The sequence below is a fragment of the Silurus meridionalis genome, chromosome 26 (genome assembly GCF_014805685.1).
Source record: "Silurus meridionalis isolate SWU-2019-XX chromosome 26, ASM1480568v1, whole genome shotgun sequence".
Lineage (NCBI taxonomy): Eukaryota > Metazoa > Chordata > Actinopteri > Siluriformes > Siluridae > Silurus > Silurus meridionalis.
Genome location: NC_060909.1, coordinates 112,118 through 134,516, shown reverse-complemented (window position 1 = coordinate 134,516; position 22,399 = coordinate 112,118). Strand labels below are relative to the sequence as shown.

The following is a 22,399-nucleotide window of genomic DNA, read 5'->3' as shown; positions in this document are numbered from 1 at the left end:
TAAAAATGGTAAAAATAGAAATGCGTGCTGAAGATAAGATTCAATTCAATTCAATTCATTTTTATTTGTATAGCGCTTTTAACAATGAACATTGTCTCAAAGCAGCTTTACACAGATAATGTGGTGATTAAACATAAATATGTTCTTTGTAAGTATGTTTGTCCCCGATGAGCAACTGTGGCAAGGAAAAACTCCCCGAGATGGCAAAGGAAGAAACCTTGAGAGGAACCAGACTCAAGAGGGAACCCATCCTCATCTGGGTTGCACCAAATGTCCATTTGAAGCATATATGCAAAGTTGCGGGGTACAGTGATGATGATCAGAAGCAAACTGCACTCCCGAGTCAGTGCAGCAGACCGCCGACACCAACTACAGTCCAATCCGTCCTCAAAGCACCCGTTCTACTCCGGAATTATATGGAACCACCCAAGGTGTTGATGAGAGACCGTCCCGAGCTGCACAGAAGTGTGAAGATTCATGGAGGGGAGAGGGGCAGGAACAGTGGTCACTGGAACCTCAGGAGCATGTTTAACTCGACCGAGAGAGAGAGAGAGAGAGAGAGAGAGAGAGAGAGAGAGAGAGAGAGAGAGAGGGTGACGGGAAGAGAAGGATATGGATTATTAAGTGTAACTATTGGTGTATGAAAGTTAATGTCACTGTGCAGTTTGGACTCCGGCAAGACTCGCTATGGCAGCATAACTAAAAGGAGAACCAGAAGGTAACACAGACATGAGGGATCTCTGGGATAAGAGACGACCCACCACACCACCGTTCAACAAACCTGAGTGAACGTGTGAATGTGAGGGGACGACAGCATACAAATATACCAGTTCACCAAACACTCTATATCCATGCTCCCTCCAGATCTGTGCCTTTACCTAAGAAAAATCTACTGATCAAAGACTTGACTAAATAAATAAGTTTTCAACCTCGACTTGAACACTGAGACTGTGTCTGAGTCCCGAACACTGATTGGAAGGCTGTTCCATAACTGTGGGGTTTATAAGAGAAAGATCTGCCCCCTGCTGTAGTCTTCATTATTTGAGGAACCAACAGATAGCCAGCACCTTTTGATCTAAGTAGGCGTGGAGGATCATACTGGTACAGAAGTTCACTCAGATACTGCGGTGCGAGACCGTTAAGTGCTTTATACGTCAGTAGTAATATTTTATAATCAATGCGAGATTTGATTGGGAGCCAGTGTAGACTGATTAAAACAGGGGTGATGTGGTCATATTTCCTAGATCTAGTGAGGACCCTTGCTGCTGCATTCTGGACTAACTGAAGCTTATTTATGCACTTACTCGATAAAGATAAAGATAAACCTTTATTCGTCCCACAGTGGGGAAATTTCTATATATATATTAATACAAAACTAATTAAAATGTTGTTACCTAATGAATGTGTGCAGGTTGAAGATCCACATATAGAACACAAGCAGAGAAAAGATGATGATCAGGAATGTGTCTGTTCTCAGTCATGTTCTCATCACTGACTCCCTCTGTCTCATCCACATTAACCCCAAACTTCTTACTGCCTTCTGCCTGCTGAATCTTATCTCCATAAACTAGTCTACATCTGTGGTGAGTGAGGGTCAGGACTTTATACACCAGCGGATTGAAAGAGACGCGCAGTAACAGGAAATCAGTTGTTCGGGTGAAATCGGCGCGCAGTGAAAATAAAAAATATATTTTTCACCGAATCAATGTGAGAAAAAGACAGACATGGCAGATTCGGACGTGATTAATACAACAAAGTACCTCTGTGAAACAGAAATTTCTCTAACGACCCCCTGTAAAACTAGTCCCGTCCGAATAGGGCTTTAGTCTGATCCTTTTCTCCCTCCCCCTGTTTGAGAGACACCTGCTAAACTCAGGTTCAGACTGTATGAATAGAGTATGAACCTGAGTTTGGTTATTCATACAGACTGCATTCATATTGATAGCCAGCCACACACACACACACACACACACACACACACACTTATCAAGCATTTCTTTTATTAAACCATTTAGACAAATTGTATGAAACTGTAAAGGGAAATATATTGTGGCTCAAATTTTCCTTCCACATGCAGATCACCAGTCACTGTCATCACTCCCCGTAAGAACATTTTCCTCACCGCTGCTTCATGCAATCTTCATTAAAACAACTGTTTTGACTATTTTTTTGACTATTTCACGGCACCTGCAGCTTTTCGGTTGTTTGGTGACAAGATTCTAATTATTTTGTAAAACTATATTCTACCAGTCATATTAATTTTTTACCACCAAGTTGTTTTTTTATGCCTTATTCCAAAACAGATACAAACAATACTCCCTCCTGGAGTACTCTGGCATAAACAAAGGAATGACCAAAACAAAACAAAAATGCTTTACAGCATGTTGTTCGGTTAAACCTTATCTTTCAAAAACTGGAATTTGCAGCAGTGGTTGCGTATGTGACTTATTATTACAATAATAATGTAAGTAGTGCATTTTTTTATGCATGTTGTTGTTTTGTACTGCTTAAACACATTCAGCAAATACATTCATTATACGTTTTCCTTTAAAAAACAGTGATCTGAAATTGTTGCTTAGACCTTTAGAATGATATATAGTTTGTCATGGTTACTCTCGTTTAATCTATTGTTAAACATTAACACCTGCGAACAATAGGATATCGCAGACGCGGGCGTCCAGGTGAGGACCAAAAGACTAAGACTAACTTTAACAATCTGGATAAAAACTCCACTGCATCTCTGCTAAACTAAGTCCAACCGACTTTCCACTCTTCATCCTTTTAATTGCTGCTCTCACTTCCTCCTTACTAATCCTATCCTTCACCATCTCCACATCATCCAACTTTCTCTCTCTCTCATTTTCCTCATTCATCAGCTGCTCAAAATACTCCCTCCATCTTCTCAACACACTCTCCTCACTAGTCAACACATTTCCATCTCCATCCTTTATTGCTCTAACTTGCAGCACATCCTTCCCAGCTCGGTCTCTCTGCCTGGCCAATCGCTACAAATCATTTTCTCCTTCCTCAGTGTCCAACTTCTCATACAGCTCCTCATGTGCCTTTTCCTTGGCTTTCACCACATCCCCTTCACCTGCTGCCACATCTTCTTATTCTCCTGCCTACTATCCTACAGACCACCATCCTCATCACCTCTGTTCCCTTCACCTACATGCCCGAATACCTACAAACCGAATCCAAGATGGCGGCGTGGCAGTAGCTCGCAGCGGCCTTTCCGGATCCAAAAATGGTGCTTTTATATTTAGCCCGACCTTCCACAATACATGGACACCAGAGTCAGCTGTGTTCATGTGTACGAACACCAGACACTATTACGCTACAGGAATCATGCAACCAACAATCTGCATGATGAAGTGATTAATAACCTTTGTGACCTCGGCTTACTGTGACCTCGGCCACAAAGACCAGGCCCCCAGCCCTCAGTGTCACCTGGTGCCGGTAGCCGGGAGAGAGGACGTCGGAAGCGATGCTCGAGGAATCGGAAGCGCGGCAAGCGGGCGGGTGTCCGTGCTAGGCTAAATGCTAACCCTAGCCGGCCGGCTCTCCCGCCCATTCTTCTTTCTAACGTCTGCTCCCTGGACAATAAACTGGACTACATCCGACTCCAGCGAACCACACGGCGAGAGTTTAGAGACTGTTGCGTCTTTGTTTTCATGGAGACGTGGCTCAGCGACAGAGTTCCGGAAGCCGCCATCCAGCTAGACGGGCTAACCGTGTTTTGAGCCGACAGAAATGCAGCTCTGTGCGGTAAGGCTCGTGGTGGTGGCGTGTGTGTTTATATCAACAAGGAATGGTGTAAGAACTCTGTGCTTGTTTCACGCTAATGCTCATCGCTATTGGAGTTTGTGACTGTTAGATGCAGACCTTTTTATTTACCACAGGAATTCACCACTGTTTTCATTGTCGGAGTGCATATTCCTCCAAGTGCTAATGCTAAGGAGGCACTGTGTGAACTCTACGGCGCTATTAGCGACCTGCAGAATGCTCACCCCGACAGAATGTTTATTATCGCCGGAGATTTCAACCATGTGAATCTCAGGACTGTGCTTCCTAAACTCCATCAGCATGTGGAATCCGCCCCATCTCGGATACTCAGACTACTGCTCTGTTATGTTAATTTCAGCATACAGACCACTCATCAGATGCTCTAAACCGGTATTGAAACAGGTGAAAACCTGACCAGAAGGAGCTACTTCTGCTCTTTAGGACTGTTTTGAGTGCACTGACTGGGACATGTTTAGAAAGGCTGCAACCAATGGCGATTCCATCAACTTGGAGGAGTACACATCATCAGTGACCAGCTACATCAGCAAGTGCGTTGATGATGTGACCATCTCCAAGACCATCACTACACGCTCCAACCAGAAGCCGTGGATGACTGCAAATGTTTGTGTGCTGCTGAAACAAAGAGACTTTGCCTTCAGAACAGGGGACAAGACGGCCTTAAAAACAGCAAGGGCCAAACTGTCTCGTGCCATCAGAGAGGCGAAGCGCGCACACACGAAGAAAATCCCCAACCACTTCCAGGACAGTGGAGACACCCGGCGCATGTGGCAGGGCATCCAGCCGATCACGAATTACAAGACCACATCACCTGCTTGTGACCGTGACCCCTCCCTCCCAGATGTGCTGAACGACTTCTACACCCGGTTTGAGGTACAGAACAACGTGAAGGCGAGGAAGACCACCCCTCCTCCCACTGACCAGGTACTCTGTCTAACCACAGCTGAAGTGAGGAAAACTGTATGCAGAGTTAACTCACGGAAGTCTGCTGGACCTGACAACATTCCTGGAAGAGTGCTCAGGGAATGTGCAGAACAGCTAGCAGATGTCTTTACTGACATCTTCAACATCTCCTGAGCAGCAACTTTGTTCCCACGTGCTTTAAGACAACGAACATCGTTCCTGTGCCGAAGAAGTCTACCATATCCTGCCTCAATGACTATCGTCCCGTCGCGCTCACACCCATCATGATGAAGTGCTTCGAGAGGCTCGTCATGAGGCACATTAAAACCCAGCTTCCACCCTGCCTGGACCCCATGCAGTTTGCGTTTCGTCCAAACCGTTCCACAGAGGATGCTATCTCCACAACCCTCCATTTGGCCCTCACCCATCTGGATAACAAGGACACGTATGTACGAATGCTGTTCATTGACTTCAGTTCAGCATTTAACACAATTATTCCACAGCACCTGATTGAGAAGTTGAGCGTACTGGGCCTGAACACCTCCCTTTGTAACTGGATCCTGGACTTCCTGACTGAGAGACTTCAGTCAGTACGGATCGGGAACAGCATCTCCAGCACCACCACACTGAGCACTGGGGCCCCCAGGGCTGTGTGCTCAGTCCACTGCTGTTCACTTTGCTGACTCACGACTGTGTAGCAATGTTCAGCTCGAATTATATCATCAAGTTTGCTAATGACAATGCCCGTGGTGGGTCCATGCTGACTGGACGAGTCAGCATACAGAGAGGAGGTGCAACGGTTAACAGCCTGGTGTGGAGCTAACAACCTGTCTCTGAACATGGACAAAACTAAAGAGATGGTTGTGGACTTCAAGAGAGCACAGAGCGACCAATCTCCACTGATTATTGATGGATCCTCAGTGGAGATCGTCAAGAGCACCAAATTCCTTGGTGTTCATCTGGCAGATATCCTCACTTGGTCACTCAACACCAGCTCCATCACCAAGAAAGCCCAGCAGCATCTCTACTTCCTGAGAAGGCAGAGGAAAGCTCATCCCCCTCCCCCCATCCTGACCATGTTCCACAGAGGGACCACTGAGAGCATCTTGAGCAGCTGCATAACTGCCTGGTTTGGGAATAGCACCGTCTTGGACCGCAAGACCCTACAGAGGATAGTGAGGACAGCTGAGAAGATCATCGGAGTCTCTCTCCCCTTTATAATGGACATTTACACCACACGCTGCATCCGCAAAGCACACAGCATTATGGATGACCGGACACACCCCTCACACACACACACACCACTCACACACACACACACCCATCACACACACACTTCACCCTCCTACCATCAAGGAAACGGTTCCGAAGCATTCGGGCCACCACAACAAGACTATGCAACAGTTTTTTCCCGCAAGCCATCAGGCTACTTAATGCACAGAACGGAAGGGATCTCTCCCACACACACACACACACACACAGATGTGTGTATCAAACCGTCTTTTGCACCTGACTACTATATTGTTTATATTGTTTACATGCTTTTTTTGCACCTTCAACTTATTATATTATACTACACTGTTTACATGCGGTCTTCTGCACATCTTGACTGCTGCTGTATTTTTGCACTACATTGTGTTCACTGTGTTCACTGTGTTTGTGTTCACAGACAAAACTGTTTTTTGTCTGCACTGTTTGCACCAGGTTGCACTCGATGCACTTTATGTAGCTTGTGTTGTGTTGTAGCTTTATGTTATTGTTTAGTGTAGCACCAGGGTTCCGGAGGAACGTTGTCTCGTTTTTACTGTGTACTGTGTAACACTGTGTATAGTAGAAATGACAATAAAAGCCTCTTGACTTGACTTGACTTGACATTAAAGTCTGCCCCAATCACCAATCTTTCCTAGGTTCACTATCCACCACTTCATCTAATTCACTCCAGAATTTTTCCTTCTCCTCCATCTCACAGCCCACTTGTGAAGCATAGACACAAATGACATGTATCATCACCCCTTCAACTTCCAGCTTCATGTTGATCACTCTATCAGAAACTCTCTTCACCTCCACTACACTCTTACTTTCAATAATACAGAAGCTCCAGGTCTACTGTATCTCATCATTGTGAATAAATAAAGGCTCATTAGAAACAATTATTCAGATTGTTGAGGTGAACAGCAGTGAGACTGCAATAAACTTTCTCTCCACCACTATTCTATTATTAATCAGGTAACTCAGGTGGTTCTTCTTCCCTTTTTAAGAAAATGGCCTCCACAGCCAGGCCATGGGGAGGCGGGGGGCACAGGTGATGCCACACTCTCCGTAAGTAATGCCACCTCACACTCACACCACCGACACTATCTAACAAATGCCACCTCCAAACTCATCACCAATATCCAAATAAAAGTAAAAAAAAAAAAATGTCTTTCAAAAATGATAAAGGAACAGTAGAAAATACAAAGTCGCCCAAATACTCTCAGCCTGCAGAGAGAGAGAGAGAGAGAGAGAGAGAGAGAGAGGAATTGTAATAAATTATTCTGTTTTCTGTATGTTTTTTATTTGCAGTATTTTTGGTAAAGTACAAAAGTATCTGAAGTTAAAATCTACTTTCAGGGGAATATTTACATGTTGTGGCTTGTCAGCTTGATAAATTCTCCAGTGTGTCTCTTGAAGACTGTTACTACTTCTAATAATAATAATAATAATAATAATAATAATAATAATAATAATAATAATAAATGATAATAACAAAACAAATAATTATTTATATAGCACCCTTCATTTTATTACAGGAAATATCAAGACATTTCACTAAAAACAACGTTTTAAAAATGAAAGCAAAGTGTGGAAAAATACAACAATAACAAGCAGAACATATCTGTAGTGCCACTGTATAACTGACAAATAGATGGTAAAAATCATTTAGAAATAACATTTAAAAAAAGGTAACATTCAATGAAAGGCTTCATTTTAGAGCTGGAGTTTATCATTTGTAGCTGAGCTGATAATTAGAATCTCTCTGCAGACTAATTTTTAATAAATGAATTATAATGTTATTCACCTTTTTGGATGTCAAATATATTTAGATTTATTTTGTTATTTATATTTATTTGATATAAATATGTTTATCTATAATCACATGTACATTCTGTACCTACATCTACAACGTTTGGTTGTAGAACACACTCATAAATTATTGATTTTATTTTTATTTACATAATAGCCAGATGGACAGCAGGATGGACAAGACCTCTACTCTCCACACATTATTCTATCATTAGAAAGGTTAGTTGCTGCATGAATTCTATCAAGAAAACATCATGAATGATGTAAATTAACAAATAACTGCAAGCATACATTCAGATAGTTTCAATAAAGGCTAAATATTTGAAGCTTCAAGGGAATGTTTGAAAAGTAATTTCGAGTCTGTTTGAATAATGTCTCCTACAAATTTCCTACTGTAGAAAGTTTTCAAATACATATACACTATGTAAAATTCATAGTCACGTATAAAGCAGTAAAGCAAAGATGTTTTTGTAATAACAACAACAACAACAAAAAAAAAAGCTAATATTTTGGCACACCAACTCTTTAAAAAAATCACATCAGTATTATAATGTACAGTTTAAACAGTTTTAAGGAAATTGGCAGGTTTTTCTAAATGTCTTGAAAATACTAACAGAGTCCTTCTGTCACTTATACCTGTGTTTTTACAGATAATCCCTAACCACCATCATTACACTGTTTCAAGTTGTCTGTTATAGAATATGTGGCTTTTTTTGATAACACACAAATATAATTTAATAATATAATAGTCACCGTAATTTTTAAAAAGGGTTTAACACTTTTGAAAGTACTTTAGATAAAGAATAAGGGTTAGACCGACATTGTAACTCTTTAAGAGAACAAATCAGACTTTTCATGCAAAAAACAAACAAAATGCAATCAAAAATACCATCAAAAAGAAGGTGGGGGAACATATAGTTCTCATGATTTGATATTTCCTCTTCCACATAAGAAATGACATGCGTCAGGGGGGTGTAAAATCTTCTATTTGTTCTAAAATGTTCAGAAGTCTGGTTCTGCTAAATAGGTGTTTTTTCACAGATGCATTTTTGAAAAATTATATGCAAATGTCCAATAGACTATTAAAAAAAATATTAATACAAATTGCATGCAGCCTCACAACTGTTTATTGACATTCTTAACCTAATTCTGGAATAATATTCTTCTATGTCTCTTTAACATTTGTTTTTCTAAAGGTACCTTTTCTCCTTTAAGTTTCCTTTAAAGGAACCTTAATTGAACTTTGAACTGTTGAACAAATACTTAAATGTATCTAGTCTTACTATAATTCTTGCAACCTTAAAGTTTCTTTTGTACTCCATCTGTTTTGTCTTCTCATGCCTTGGAAATTTAAAAACCAAATACATATTATTCAGACTATTATTAGAAGCAGCATCAATGTTTTTCAGCAGTTTGTGCTACAGGATCTTCAGTGGGATTTGACCAAACCACTGCATACCGAAAACAACACCTGCTGTGTTGGGGAAGTTCTAAACCAGTCATCTAGACACTGTTATCTGACCAATATTAACGTCACACTTGCTAGTTTCTTGCATTGAAGACAACAATGTTCACAATTAACTGCTCTTTTACTGTCTAATAAATCCCAGGAGCCACTGTAACAAAATAAACACTGGTATTATCTTCAGATGGCAGTGGGATTAATGTTGTAGCTGATCAGTGTGTACACACACTTATGTCTCATAAGCTTCATATTTTGAATAAACATGACACTAAATTGTCCTGCTTCCTGTTTCTATAATTATACATCTGTGGCTATGCTCTGAATAATACTAACGTGTTGCACTGTTTAAAGGGTTTAGCTTCATTCATATGTAATTGGTGTGAATTAGATGATTTTGCTCACCACTGTTTGCATGTTTGTTCTATAATTATTTAGCAATTTGTAATTTACGTTGTAATAATTTTGCACACAGGCTTTTGCCAAGTCTGAATTTAGTTCTCAACCTGATCTTTGCAACAGCACATTTTTCTTTATGAACGATTCTGCATTATACCATGAGCTGGCAGACAATTACATAAAAACAGATTGCCTTATTTTATGTTTTAAATATGAGGAAATGCTGCAAAGAACCACCGAACTATTTATGCATAGCGCACATAGTTCTCTGGCATTTACAATTTTCTTCCTTTTCAACAATAATTCTTGCCTAATACTATGTACAGACTTAAATTTCATCTTACAACTTTGGGTAACTTTTATGCCAAATTGAGGCTTACTGTGCACAAGCCAATCAATAATGCAGAATATAAGTGTCACATAAGAAGCTGTCCATTTACAATGTACATTTCATTATTGAGATATAGATTGCAAAATGTAACAATAATGTATTCAATTAATCTAATATTACCAACCAAAAAAAAAAAACCAGAAAGCTTGAACTAATCTTTTAAATCAAGGTGTAGTACTTTGTAGTCTTTTCTCATGAACCAAAATCATACATGAGTTGTTTGTTCTGCACATTCACAATGATTTGAAGACTTAAAACAATTTTCAAATCCTTGAGATTGCAATTCTTTTCTTTTTGTCATCAAAACCCTATCAAGTATAGGGTGTGACCAGGCATGTGTTCAGCTTTTGATATATACCACTGACATTGGTTTTTGCATACACTTAAAAATACACAATACTGAAATGAATTTGCACTCTTTCCACATTAAAATTCCTCCCAAACCAGAAGCTGACCTTAAATGGCTTGACACTCTCAACCTCACATCTACCTAAACCAGTGGCATAATAGAGACTGAAAGAATATTTATACTATAAATAAATAAACAGTTAAATAAATCTGGTCATCCATGATTTTTCAATTAGGAAATAGAGTGACTAATATGTGACAAGACAACATTACATTCAAACATTTCTAGAAATACCATATTTCTAGGAATAGTCATACTTTAAAGCATGAATCTCACTTTATGAAAAGAAGGATGACAATTCGCTCAGAATAAACAAGAAAATAGCAAACATATATACAAGATGAACAATTTTTTAAAGAGGGCCAAAAGATTTTATATGTTCCAGATCGGCCTACTTTTAACTCTACAGGCTTGAATATCCCTCCACACCTATATAATGGGACTAATGGCCTGTGTGTACAATAGAAATCTGATCTAACTGTAATATTTGAGGTGGACATCATGTATATATACTATTGAATTTTTTTCTGAATGATTTAAACATACTTTTTTTTAAACAGACACATTTTATAGTTTACATTTTAAATATATACTTTTAGAGATTCAGTAATTCTAGTTATTTTTTAAGGTTAATTAACTATGACACTGGACATATATGGAATTACATGTCAATTCCTTATTTCATTAAAATAAAAAATGACCACTTAAACGTATTTGGAGCTTTATCCTGTTTGAAGGCACTTCATAGTAGTTTGGGGGAGACTACCAAAAAAAGTTTTCAGGTATCATTAACTCATTATAGATTCATACTTTCTCAAAAACAAACAAAAAATAAAACAAAAAAACACTCGCTTTCCATTTTATTAGGGACACCTGTCCACTGCACATCCATGCAGCTATCAATCAGCCAATCATAAAGCAGCAGCCCATCAAAAAGAGTAAAATCTGGAGTGAACCCTTCCAGAGATTGGTGTGCATTTGTGATGTTCACCAATGTTGTAGAGTGTGCTTATTTGAGTGACTATAGCTTTTCTGTCAGGGTTAGGCTTAGGGATTTCACAAAACCAGTCTGGTCACCCTCCTACGATCCCTCAAACATTTTTTTGTGTAGACTCTAGCTTTAGGCTCTGGTTCTTGTTCTTGACTGACTAAAAACCCAATGTGTCCTTCTGCTGTTGCAGCCCATCCACATCCAAGGTTTGAGGTCTGATGAATGCTGAGATGCTTGTCTGTTCAGTACTATTGTGAAGTGTGGTTAGAATAATTGCTATTTCTTTTGTGGAAGCTCTGGACATTTTTCTCTGACCTTACTCAACAACAACTAATTTCCACCCACAGAATTGTTGCTCAAACCAAAATGTTTTTGTTTTTGTTATTATACAATTCTGTGTCAACTTAAGATCCTGTTGTGTGCAAACACAATCTTACAAGATCAGCAATTTCTAAAGTACTCAAACGAGTCCATATGGCATCAAGACTGCCACGGTTACATTTCCCCTTTCTGATGTTTGATGTAAACAATAATTGGTGCTCTTGATCTGTATCTGCATGGTATTTGCTGCTGCTACATAATTGGCTTATTAATTAACTACATAAATACAAGTGTTTCTATTAAAATGATTAGTGAGTGCACATTTATTAAATATCTTTAGGCATCAAGCCAGGGTCAGTATTGGTATGGATTGGGAGCAGCATTTAGGCTTAGGCCTAGTTTACTGTTAGTTTAACCATTGAGATCATTCCCTGGTCCCCCTTGATGCCTTGTGAAGTAGTACTGATTCTGATGGCACAGAAGTATATTGGTGAGTTGAAGCCCTGAGTTAAAGTTTTGCAGGTTTAAACCAACAGTTAACAACATGATCATACTGTTATACAGCCTAGCAGGAGCACAACAGATGCTTGACTTGTTGAGGTCTTGTGCAGGCAGATGTAAAGTGTTGATAGACTGATTTGGGTGTGCTGTGGCAAATGCTATTCCTCTGGTTTCCAAGTCAGCTGTCTTTCATAAAGACTGAGAACATGATGCACAAATTGATACTGCTCAGCTGTTTGAATCATGCCACCCCTATGAAAACAAAAACAAAAAAGCTATTAAATTATATATAACCAATTTGTGTGCATATGCATGCATTCATGAGAGCATGTAGTTTTTTCAACACGTTTAAAAACTCATTCAAAACAGATTAACCAACAGAAAAACTTTGTGAGTGATGAATATTATAAAGTGAGTTATAATTATATATATATATATATATATATATATATATATATATATATATATATATATATATATATATATAAAATATATTCATAATTCAACAGTCTGAAACTATTACATTACCTCATCTTTTTTTAAATCTGCCTCAGTCATTGCATTAGTACCTCACCACGTTACCGTGTTAAACACATTCACATCAACTACAGCAGTGAGATTTATTAATAATATTCCAGAACTGTCGATATTAATTATATCTCCGTCTGACCCCGCATAGCTCAACTGGGACACTGAATACCTAGAATCAATGTTCCGTTACACTCTATATCAGGGGTGCCCAATACATCGATCGCGATCTACCGGTCGATCGCAAAGGTAGTGTGGGCAGATTGCATGACATTTAAAATATAGATATTTATTTATGCATTTTTATAGAAGGTAGATCATTTTGACTTGGTCATTTGTAGCGATTGGCCAGGCAGAGGGACTGAGCTGGGAAGGATGTGTTGCAAGTTAGAGCAATAAAGGATGGAGATGGTAATGTGTTGACTAGTGAGGAGAGTGTGTTGAGAAGATGGAGGGAGGATTTTGAGCAGCTGATGAATAAGGAAAATGAGAGAGAGAGAAGGTTGGATGGTGTGGAGATGGTGAAGCAGGAGGTGGATAGGATCAGTAAAGAGGAAGTGAGAGCAGCGATTAAGAGGATGAAGAGTGGAAAGTCAGTTGGACAAGATGACATTCCGGTAGAAGCATAGAGATGTTTAGGAGAGATGCAGTGGAGTTTTTAACCAGATTGTTTAACAAGATTCTGGAAGGTAAGAGAATGCCTGAGGAATGGAGAAGGAGTGTGCTGGTACCGATCTTTAAGCATAAGGGAGATGTGCAGACCTGCAGTAACTACAGGGGAATAAAGTTGATCAGTCACACCATGAAGTTATGGGAAAGAGTAGTGGAAGCCAGGCTGAGAGAAGAGGTGACCATCTGTGAGCAACAGTATGGTTTCATGCCGAGGAAGAGCACCACAGACGCATTATTTGCTTTGAGAATGTTGATGGAGAAGTATAGAGAAGGACAGAAGGAGCTGCATTGCGCATTTGTGGATTTAGAGAAAGCGTATGACAGGGTGGAGAGACGAGTTGTGGTATTGTATGAGGAAGTCTGGTGTGTCAGAGAAGTATGTGAGGGTGGTGCAGGACATGTATGAGGACAGTGTGACAGCAGTGAAGTGTACAGTAGGAACTACAGACTGGTTCAAGGTGAAGGTTGGACTGGACCCTAACCCTAACCCTAGAGCTGGAGAAGGTGGAGGAGTTCAGGTACCTGGGGTCAACAGTGCAATGTAATGTAGAGTGTGTTAGGGAAGTAAAGAAAAAAGTGCAGGCAGGGTGGAGTGGGTGGAGAAGAGTGACAGGAGTGATTTGTGATAGTAGGGTATCTGGAAGAATGAATGGGAAAGTTTATAGGTCTGTGGTGAGACCTGCGATGTTGTATGGATTATGGAATGTGCAGAGGAGGGACATGAGTTATATTGGTAGGAGAATGCTGAGGATGGAGCCACCAGGAAGGAGGAAACGAGAAAGACCAAGGAGGAGGTTTATGGATGTGGTGAGGGAGGACATGCGGGTAGTTGGTGTGAAGGAGACAGATGTAGAGGACGGGGGGGATGGAGATGGATGATCCTTTTTGGCGACACATAATGGGAGCAGCTGAAAGAAAAAGATTTTATAAGTAGCTCGCATGCTGAAAAAGTGTGTGCACCCCTGGTCTAGATGATGGAGCTCCCCTTAAAACCAAAATGATCAGGGAGAAAGAATTAGCACAGTGGTATAATGATCATACTCGCAACTTAAAACAGACCACTCGGAAATTAGAACGTAAATGGCCTCAAACCAAATTGACAGTATTTCAAATAGCATGGAAGGAGAATCTCCTGAGTTCTAGAGAATCTTAGTGCTGCTGATCAGCATATTTTTCCACCCTTATAGAAAATAACAAGCAGATTCCTAGATTTTTATTCAGCACGGTAGCAAAATTAACAGGAAATAAAAGCACTGCACTAACATGCACACCATCAATAGGTAGTAATGATTTCATGAACTTTTTTAATAATAAAGTTAAAAACATCAGGCAAGAAATCCAGACGGTTAATATAAATCCAAACTATTTTATAAATAACCCTGTAGACAGCAGTGTAATTATAACAGACAATCAATTACAAAGTTTTACTCCTATTGAAGGAGTTATTTATTTTATTTCCTCATAAAAATGATCAACCTGCATTCTCGATCCCTCGCCTACAAGTTTCTTTAAACAGATAATTCCAGAGGGAATTAAACCTGTTTTAAAATTAATAAATTCTTCCATTAGCACTGGTCAGGATTTCGGCCTCATCATAGCACAGAGAAGGCGCTAGTTAAGGTGGTAAATGACTGTTACCTAGCTCATTATACATCAATCCCGTGTTCCCTGGTTTCGCTACTAAAATTCTCTTCCTGTGGTTCCAGGTTCCAGCTTTCACAGCCTGTCTTTATATATTTTATATAGTTTATACTATTTATTTATCTGCCTTCTTTTTATCTTGGTTTTAATTTTCTCCCCATCGTATTCCCTCATGCCGGACCGTCGTAAAAAGCATTTCACTGCATGTCGTACTCTGTATGTGTGTATGTGACAAAAAAAATTTGATTTGATTCAAGGTCGGTAGAGCGCCACCATTTTCGTTTATCTGACAAATGAACTATTTACGTCATTGCATTTTCTTTGTTCCTTGCCTGGGTTTTGTTTTTGTCTAGCTCTTTCTTTGTTTGCCTGCTGTCCCAAGTCCCTCTTCATGGTTTTGTAAGTTGTGTTATCTTCTAGTTTCTATGCCTATGCTTTTTTCCTTTCTTTTTCTTCTTAGCTTGTTTTTTTGTGTTGTGTTTCGGCTTTGTCTTAATTTTGCCTTGTGATTCTTTTGCTACTTTGCCTGCTATGTCTCCATGTATTTTTTGGTCATACCCTATTTCTCTGGCAGTTCATCCCCCTCTGTTTTCTCTTTCCCTGCATATAGGGAATCACACACTCTCTGAGATACACTTTTTATAATAATAATAATAATAATAATAATAATAATAATAATAATAATAATACATTTTATTTTAAAACACCGTACAGTAAAGTGAAATCATAAAATCAAACAACAAACAGCGAGTTCATGTAAGTATCTTCCGGTTTCGCGGCGTGCACTTCTGGTTCCAAAAAGCTGGCCAAAAGATGGACCCAGTGGATGTATTGAAGCGTTGGGCTTGCTCTGCCTCAGACCGGCAGTTCAGGGACCCAACCGAAGTTCTACCCAGTGGCAGTTCGCCTCAAGCCCCTCTGTGTCCGCCGCTGTCACTTGACTTTCGGTATTGATTATCGTGCCTTTCCAGGATTTTCCAGCTCCTGTACCTGTATTTGTTTCTAATCCTCCCCTGTTTTGCTCTGTTTTGGTTTTGAACTCTGGACTGTTTTTGGTTTGCTCTGCCCTTTTTGCTCAGTTTGCTGGCTATTGGATTTTTTGGACTGTTTTCGATTTTGTTTTTGTCTTTTCTTGCATCACCCTGTTTCCCTGTGTTTTCAACCCTGGACTGTTTATTGAACTTTGTTTTTGCCTTTCCCAGTTGCTCAGTTTGTTGCCTCATTAAAGCCTGTTTTTCACCTTACTCCTGTGGCATCCTGAATTTGGGTCCTCCAACCCAGTCACTCAACCAGTCACACCCATGCTAACTGACAGTTAACTGCTAAATTAATCAGAAAAGGTTTTGAGGCAGAATTAAAAAGTGGTCAGACAGTTACAGTTACTTTCTCATATTAATTGTGGAAGAGAATTCCAGAGATGAGAAGCAGCCCAGCTAAATGCCCTAAACCTCATAGTGACTAAATGGACAGAAGGTACAGTGAGGAAAAATAGATGAGAAAGATCTGAGAGTGTGATTTGGGGTGTAGGTATGAAGCAGGTCAGAGATGTATGATGGTGCAAGATTATAAAGTGCTTTGAAAGTGAGACGCAGAATCTTGTATTTATTCAATATTTGACAGGAAGTCAGTGTTGATGATGAAGAACAGGGGAGATCTTCTTGATAGAGGAGGTCCTAGTAGGCAGTACTCTAGTAGTATACAGGTAGGCACTAGTAGGCACTATTTTAGAAGTATACAGGCAGCTGAGTTTTGGACCAATTAAAGTTTATGAATAAGTTTGTGAGGAAACCCAAACAGAAGAGAGTTACAACAATCAATGAGTGATGTAACTAGAGCATGTACAAGAACAGCTGTGGAATTGGATGTGAAGAACAGACAAAAGCGGCTGATGTTCCAAAGATGGAATTACGCAAACCGAATAATATTGATCACATGCTTTTCAAAGGACAATGTACTAGCACAACACACAGACTCTTAACCTGAAAAGATGAGACGATTATAGAGTTATCAATAGAAAGTGATAAATTATTGATTTTAAACTACTGACTATTTTACCCAATGATCTTACTGACCTGCTGTCAATCAACCTCAGTAGTTACAAAAAATATTCCTCCAAGTGTTTCTTTTTGGCAATTCTTACTTATCCAGGTTTTTGTTGCCTGTCCAATTTTATTTTTAGACATGCAGCAGACATCAAATTCAAAATTACCCCATTTTTCCTTAAAATGGATAATTTCCTCAGCTTAAAATTTTGATGTGATTTCTATGTTTTATAGTGATAAAATATGGGTATATGAGATTTGCAAATCATTTCATTCTGTTTTTTGTTTAAATTATACAGTGGAACCTCGGAGCTCGCGAGGGTTAGGGACCAAGACCGGTCGAGTGTTCCGAATTTTGGCGACCTTTTGATACGCCCCTTCCAACCCAAGACAATGCTAATTTATTTGTCATACAGTACTGTATATGTTATATTTTATAGTTTAAATGAATAATACATAATAAAAATAGTTTTAAAGCATTTTTTAGACAATTTTAATGAGATAAACCTTGATTAGAAATGTTAAAACTAGCGTTTTGAGCAGCTCGCGGTTGCTCACGAGCCGATCTGAATAAGAGTCGCCGGTCGGAATGAAAGTCGCGAGCATGCGAGGTCGCGAGCGCTGAGGCCGCGAGCTCCGAGGTTCCACTGTACACAGTGTGCTACCTTTTTTGTAAACAGATTGTATATTAATTTCAAAAGCCATGTGCCAGACATCCTCTAATATTACTGCACACCAGGCTGATGGATTTGGAAGTGCAGCCAAGTAAGTGCAGCCATTTTAGTATCTTCTCAAGGGACAATACTATAGAAATGAAACATAGATATATTTGAGTAGCAGTTTATATAGCAGTACAGATTAACTGTCCTCTGAAAATAACAACTTACAGACATATTTGTCTGAATAACAGGCAACAAAAAGTGATAACAGCTGTACGTGGTGTAACAATGCAAAGTCACATGTCCAATTCATCATGTTCATGTTTTTATCTGCTTGACAGAACCATACAAATTTGGGTTTCGTGTATTGGAGCAGTTACAATTTGATGCTTTGAGTCGATTCTCTCATACTGACCACTTTTCAACATGGCACCTCATGGTAAAGACTGTCTGAGGATTTGAGAATTAAAATTGTTGCTCTCCACAAAGATGCCGAGGCGATAAGAAGATCAGTAACACCCTGAATCTGAGTTACAGTACAGTGGTCAGGGTCATACAGAGGTTTTCCAGACCTTAGAAGGGTCCATCAAAGAAGTCGTGTCCTCGTGCTGTGTGTCAGGTGCAGAAGCTGGTTCAAAAAACAGACGGATGAGAGCTGCAGCATTGCTTTAGAGGTTGCACAAGCAGAAGTCGGTTTGCATGCCATCGTCCCAGAAGGAGCCTCTTCTGAAGCTGCTCACAAGAAAGCCCACAAACTGTATGCTGAATAAAACCGGTCCAAGGCATGGATTATTGGAGCCATGTTCTGTGGTCTTATGAGATTAAGATAAACTTGTTTGGCTGACCATCTGATTATCCAGCATGTGTGGCAATGCCCTGTTGAGGAGAACCAAGAAAATTCTCTCTTGCCCACAGTCAAGCATGGTGGTGGCAGCATCGTGGTCTAGGGCTGCATCAGTGTACAAGATACAAAATAAATACATTTGTGTGGTTCTGTCAAGCAGACAAAAACATGAACATGATAAATAGGGCATGTGGCTATGCATGTTTAAACAACGTACAGCCGTACTTAGGGTGTACTCACTTTTTTTGTACTCACCAGTTGTAATGGCTGTATACTGAGTTACATTCAGAGGACAGTAAATCTGTACTGCTATACAAGCACATTGACTACTCTAAAATACATAAAGAATAAAGTTTAATTTCTATACTATTGTCTCTTGAAAATATACTAAAATGTAAAAGTAAGGGGTGTACTCACTTTTGTGAGACATTGTATATGTGAAATTTATCTCAGTTTGGTAACACAATGTTGTAATAATGCTAAGGCTAATATCAGTTATCTCACTTTACAGAACTTACTGAGATGACCCATCTTTAGGGGCTGTACTGCTGTGAGTAATTCATGCTTCATCAGTCTGTACTGATGATTATTCTTTACATGAACCTGAATATTTTACCCCCTAAGGGATCTTGTTTTTTTCATATTTTAATTTTATAGAACTATAGAGAATGTTAAATATGCAGACAGACTGGCATACAGACAGATTAATCGACCAAAAGACTGATTGTTAAGCATATTCATATCATAAAATTTGAGTTTTAGTGCCAATTCACTTCAAAAGTTCACATCACAGTCTGTGCATTAATCCAATTTTAATTAATCTTCATTATGACTATTTAATAATAAACTGCAATATATTATTTATATGTCAACTGCATTTTCTATTAGAAGAATATGAATACCATAAAATATTAATTAACAATAATAAAGGTCAGCTACTTCTCTAATGGGCTTAAATCATTGGAAATTTTTTATCATTGTGAGTCATGAATGTTCATAAAATCCAAATTTACCTGTCCAAGCGTAGCTGGCTGGTCGTTCTCAAGATGTCCACCACTCCTTCATGTCTAAGCTGCTCACACAGGATAGCAGTGGCAATAAAGCAGCCAGTCCGGCCAATTCCTGCACTAAGAAGAATTGTGTGATTAAAAGGTTATTATTATTATTATTATTATTATTATTATTATTAATCAATTAATAATATAGATATGCTAAAATAATGATTAATAAAAGTAGATAAACTCAATATGTCTCACAGGATAATGGTCACTTTTCAAATAAGACCCTTCTGTGTTTAACTTCACGTTTGTTTAATACTATACTGTATTATTATTGCATTTCATTTGCCCTGTACTCTGCACAATAACAAGTCTAATCTAATCTAATCTAATCAAATCTAATCTAATCTAATTCAAGAAGAACAATAATACAATGGACAAAAGCTACAATAATTAATACCCTACATACAATTACATTTGATATGAAATACCTACAAATGATCTTGGCCATTCTTCTTTAGAATAACTTACAACAGTTTTTAAATGGTTGCAAAATCTCCATTTGTCATGCCTTTTAGTCTAGAACCAGGTGCTGTGCTGTAGTTATAGTTGTGTGTGTGTGCGTACAAACAAATATATATATAAATATTTTTTCTTTGTTTTTTTGTTTTTTTGTTTTTTAATACAGTGGAACCCGGTTATGTCGATGTCCTAGGGGGTCGCCAAAAAGCATCGAGATAACCGATGATCGAGATAAACGAAAATCAAAATGGCGGCAGTATATTAACGTGCATGAAATTTCTTTATGTACATGATGTGCGTTAATAAATGAGAATGTGCATGCATGTGTTTTTGAAGGGTTTTTTACACAACAGTGTTGCTGCGATTTGTTTGATGAAGGCATGCTATAAAAATACATACAGTACATGTTTATCTGTCAGGAATCCACCTGCCACGCCCCCTTCGCCCCTTCAGCGTGTCAGGTGCTTTCTCGGACGCTTTCTCTGAAGCTCCAGGCTTCAATCGTGCACATATGGTGCTCGTTTATCATCATCACCAGCTCCTATTTAAAACTTCCACACTCTCACTGTCCGTTATTGTTGGTATATGTTGGTTCACGGCGGTCGTTGTTATCGCTCATACGTATTCCGGTACGAGCCTTCCCACCGGCACTCTCTCAACGGCTGCTCTTTTCTTCCCAAAGCGCATCGCGGATTCCCCCCCAATCCTGCCGGTGTTCATTCTATTGAATGAACACCGGCAGGATCGGTTATCGATCCTGCCACCGAGATAACCGACGTTAAATGGTAAATTTTTTCCCCCTTGTGCTCGAGATATCAGGGTTCGGCGACATAAAAGAATCGACATAACCGATAAAAAATGCTAAGACAAAGCGAGAATTTGGCGGTTCCACGTCGACTTAATAGGGTTGTCGAGGTAACCGAGGGCGAGATAAGCGGGTTCCACTGTAGTATATATACTATTTGAATTAGTATTGGTGAGTGGTGATGTAAGATAACAGATGATCAGTGATTTAGTAAAAGAAAACAATAGACATTTCAAGACAGAAAATGTAACATGGACTTATCCGGAAGCAGAGCCGGAAGGGGTGTGATGTGGCCAATAATCAGTAGTTCAGTTCATTTACATTATATGTAACATACTTGTACCAAATGCAATCCTTTTTACGTGCGAAGCATAGTTACAGTCTGGGTTCCCTCAGGAACGTATTAAGTGGCCGACCGCAAGTTTGTTTAAACTCCAGCTCGCACTTTCTGTGCAATTTTTTTATTATAATTAAACTTGAAAACATATACAACAATGCCAGCGGTATAAAAAAGAGTTTTGTTTTGAACAAGTATGAAAATGCTAAAGAATCCATAGCCTTCGTGGCTAACCAGGAAATGTTCAGCTTCAATAATTTCTCTTAAAAGGAGAAAATTCGGACAATTGCACATGTTGAGGAAGTGAATAAATGAAGGATGGAAGGAAAGAAGTACAATAGTTGAGTAAATCATATCTTTATACATTTTTATCTTAAATGTAAAACACACACACACACACACACACACACACACACACACTTATATATACACCTGTATTACCCAAATGGTAAAACTATTCAAATACTTTTTTAAATTTGTCATTCATTTTAATTAATTTAATTTGTGGCAATTTAATTGATCACTCAATTTAATCAATATATTAAAAAGTGTATTGCATTAATTTGTTTTATTCTATTTAATTTTTATAAAATATTACAAAATATTATTTTATATATTATTTAACCAAGCAGGCATTTTATTTAAAATTGAAATGTGTGAACAGCAACCTGTTCACACATAAAATATTTACAAATGTTGTTAATAATAAACTGCTTTAATAAAAAATGACAAGCACAGACACAGACATACACAAACTTTGTATTTTGAGGATGTTGTGTAAAAGGATGTGGTATGACATTGGTTATGTGGCTTGTTTGTATTATATTTTATTATATTGATTATTACATTACAATGACATCTGTCAATGGGTAGGGTATATCAGGCAGGAGGTGAAAAGGAAGCCTGAAAAAGGACAACAATGATAATCGGAATGAATCTGACAAGGAAAATAATGTGACATTTAGACAACTGGGTCAAAGCTTTTCCATAACAGCAGGTATCATGGGATTTATCCTGGTATGCTATGGATAATACCTATTAAAAGAGAGCAATTGACGAATGTGGCCTGGTCTAATCATCAAGTTCTTTTTTTTCTGAAGGCAAGCT

The 22,399-nt window shown here is 38.8% G+C and overlaps 1 protein-coding gene across 2 annotated transcripts in view; it reads right to left on the bottom strand.

Moving 5' to 3' along the window:
- Positions 1-7,464: 7,464 nt before the first annotated feature.
- Positions 7,465-22,399, bottom strand: part of ptpn5 (protein tyrosine phosphatase non-receptor type 5) — a 54,110-nt gene continuing 39,175 nt past the window's right edge. The window contains exons 12-13 of one of the 2 annotated variants that reach the window (XR_006924581.1): positions 19,644-19,752; positions 7,465-12,496 (exon numbers count right to left, since the gene is read on the bottom strand). Coding sequence is in view for 1 of the 2 variants with exons in the window: in XM_046840693.1 (XP_046696649.1) it covers positions 12,403-12,496; positions 19,644-19,757 (208 nt within the window). In the remaining variant the exon portion in view is untranslated. Of the gene's footprint in view, positions 12,497-19,643; positions 19,758-22,399 lie in introns of both variants that reach the window. The other variant, XM_046840693.1, reaches the window with a different exon arrangement.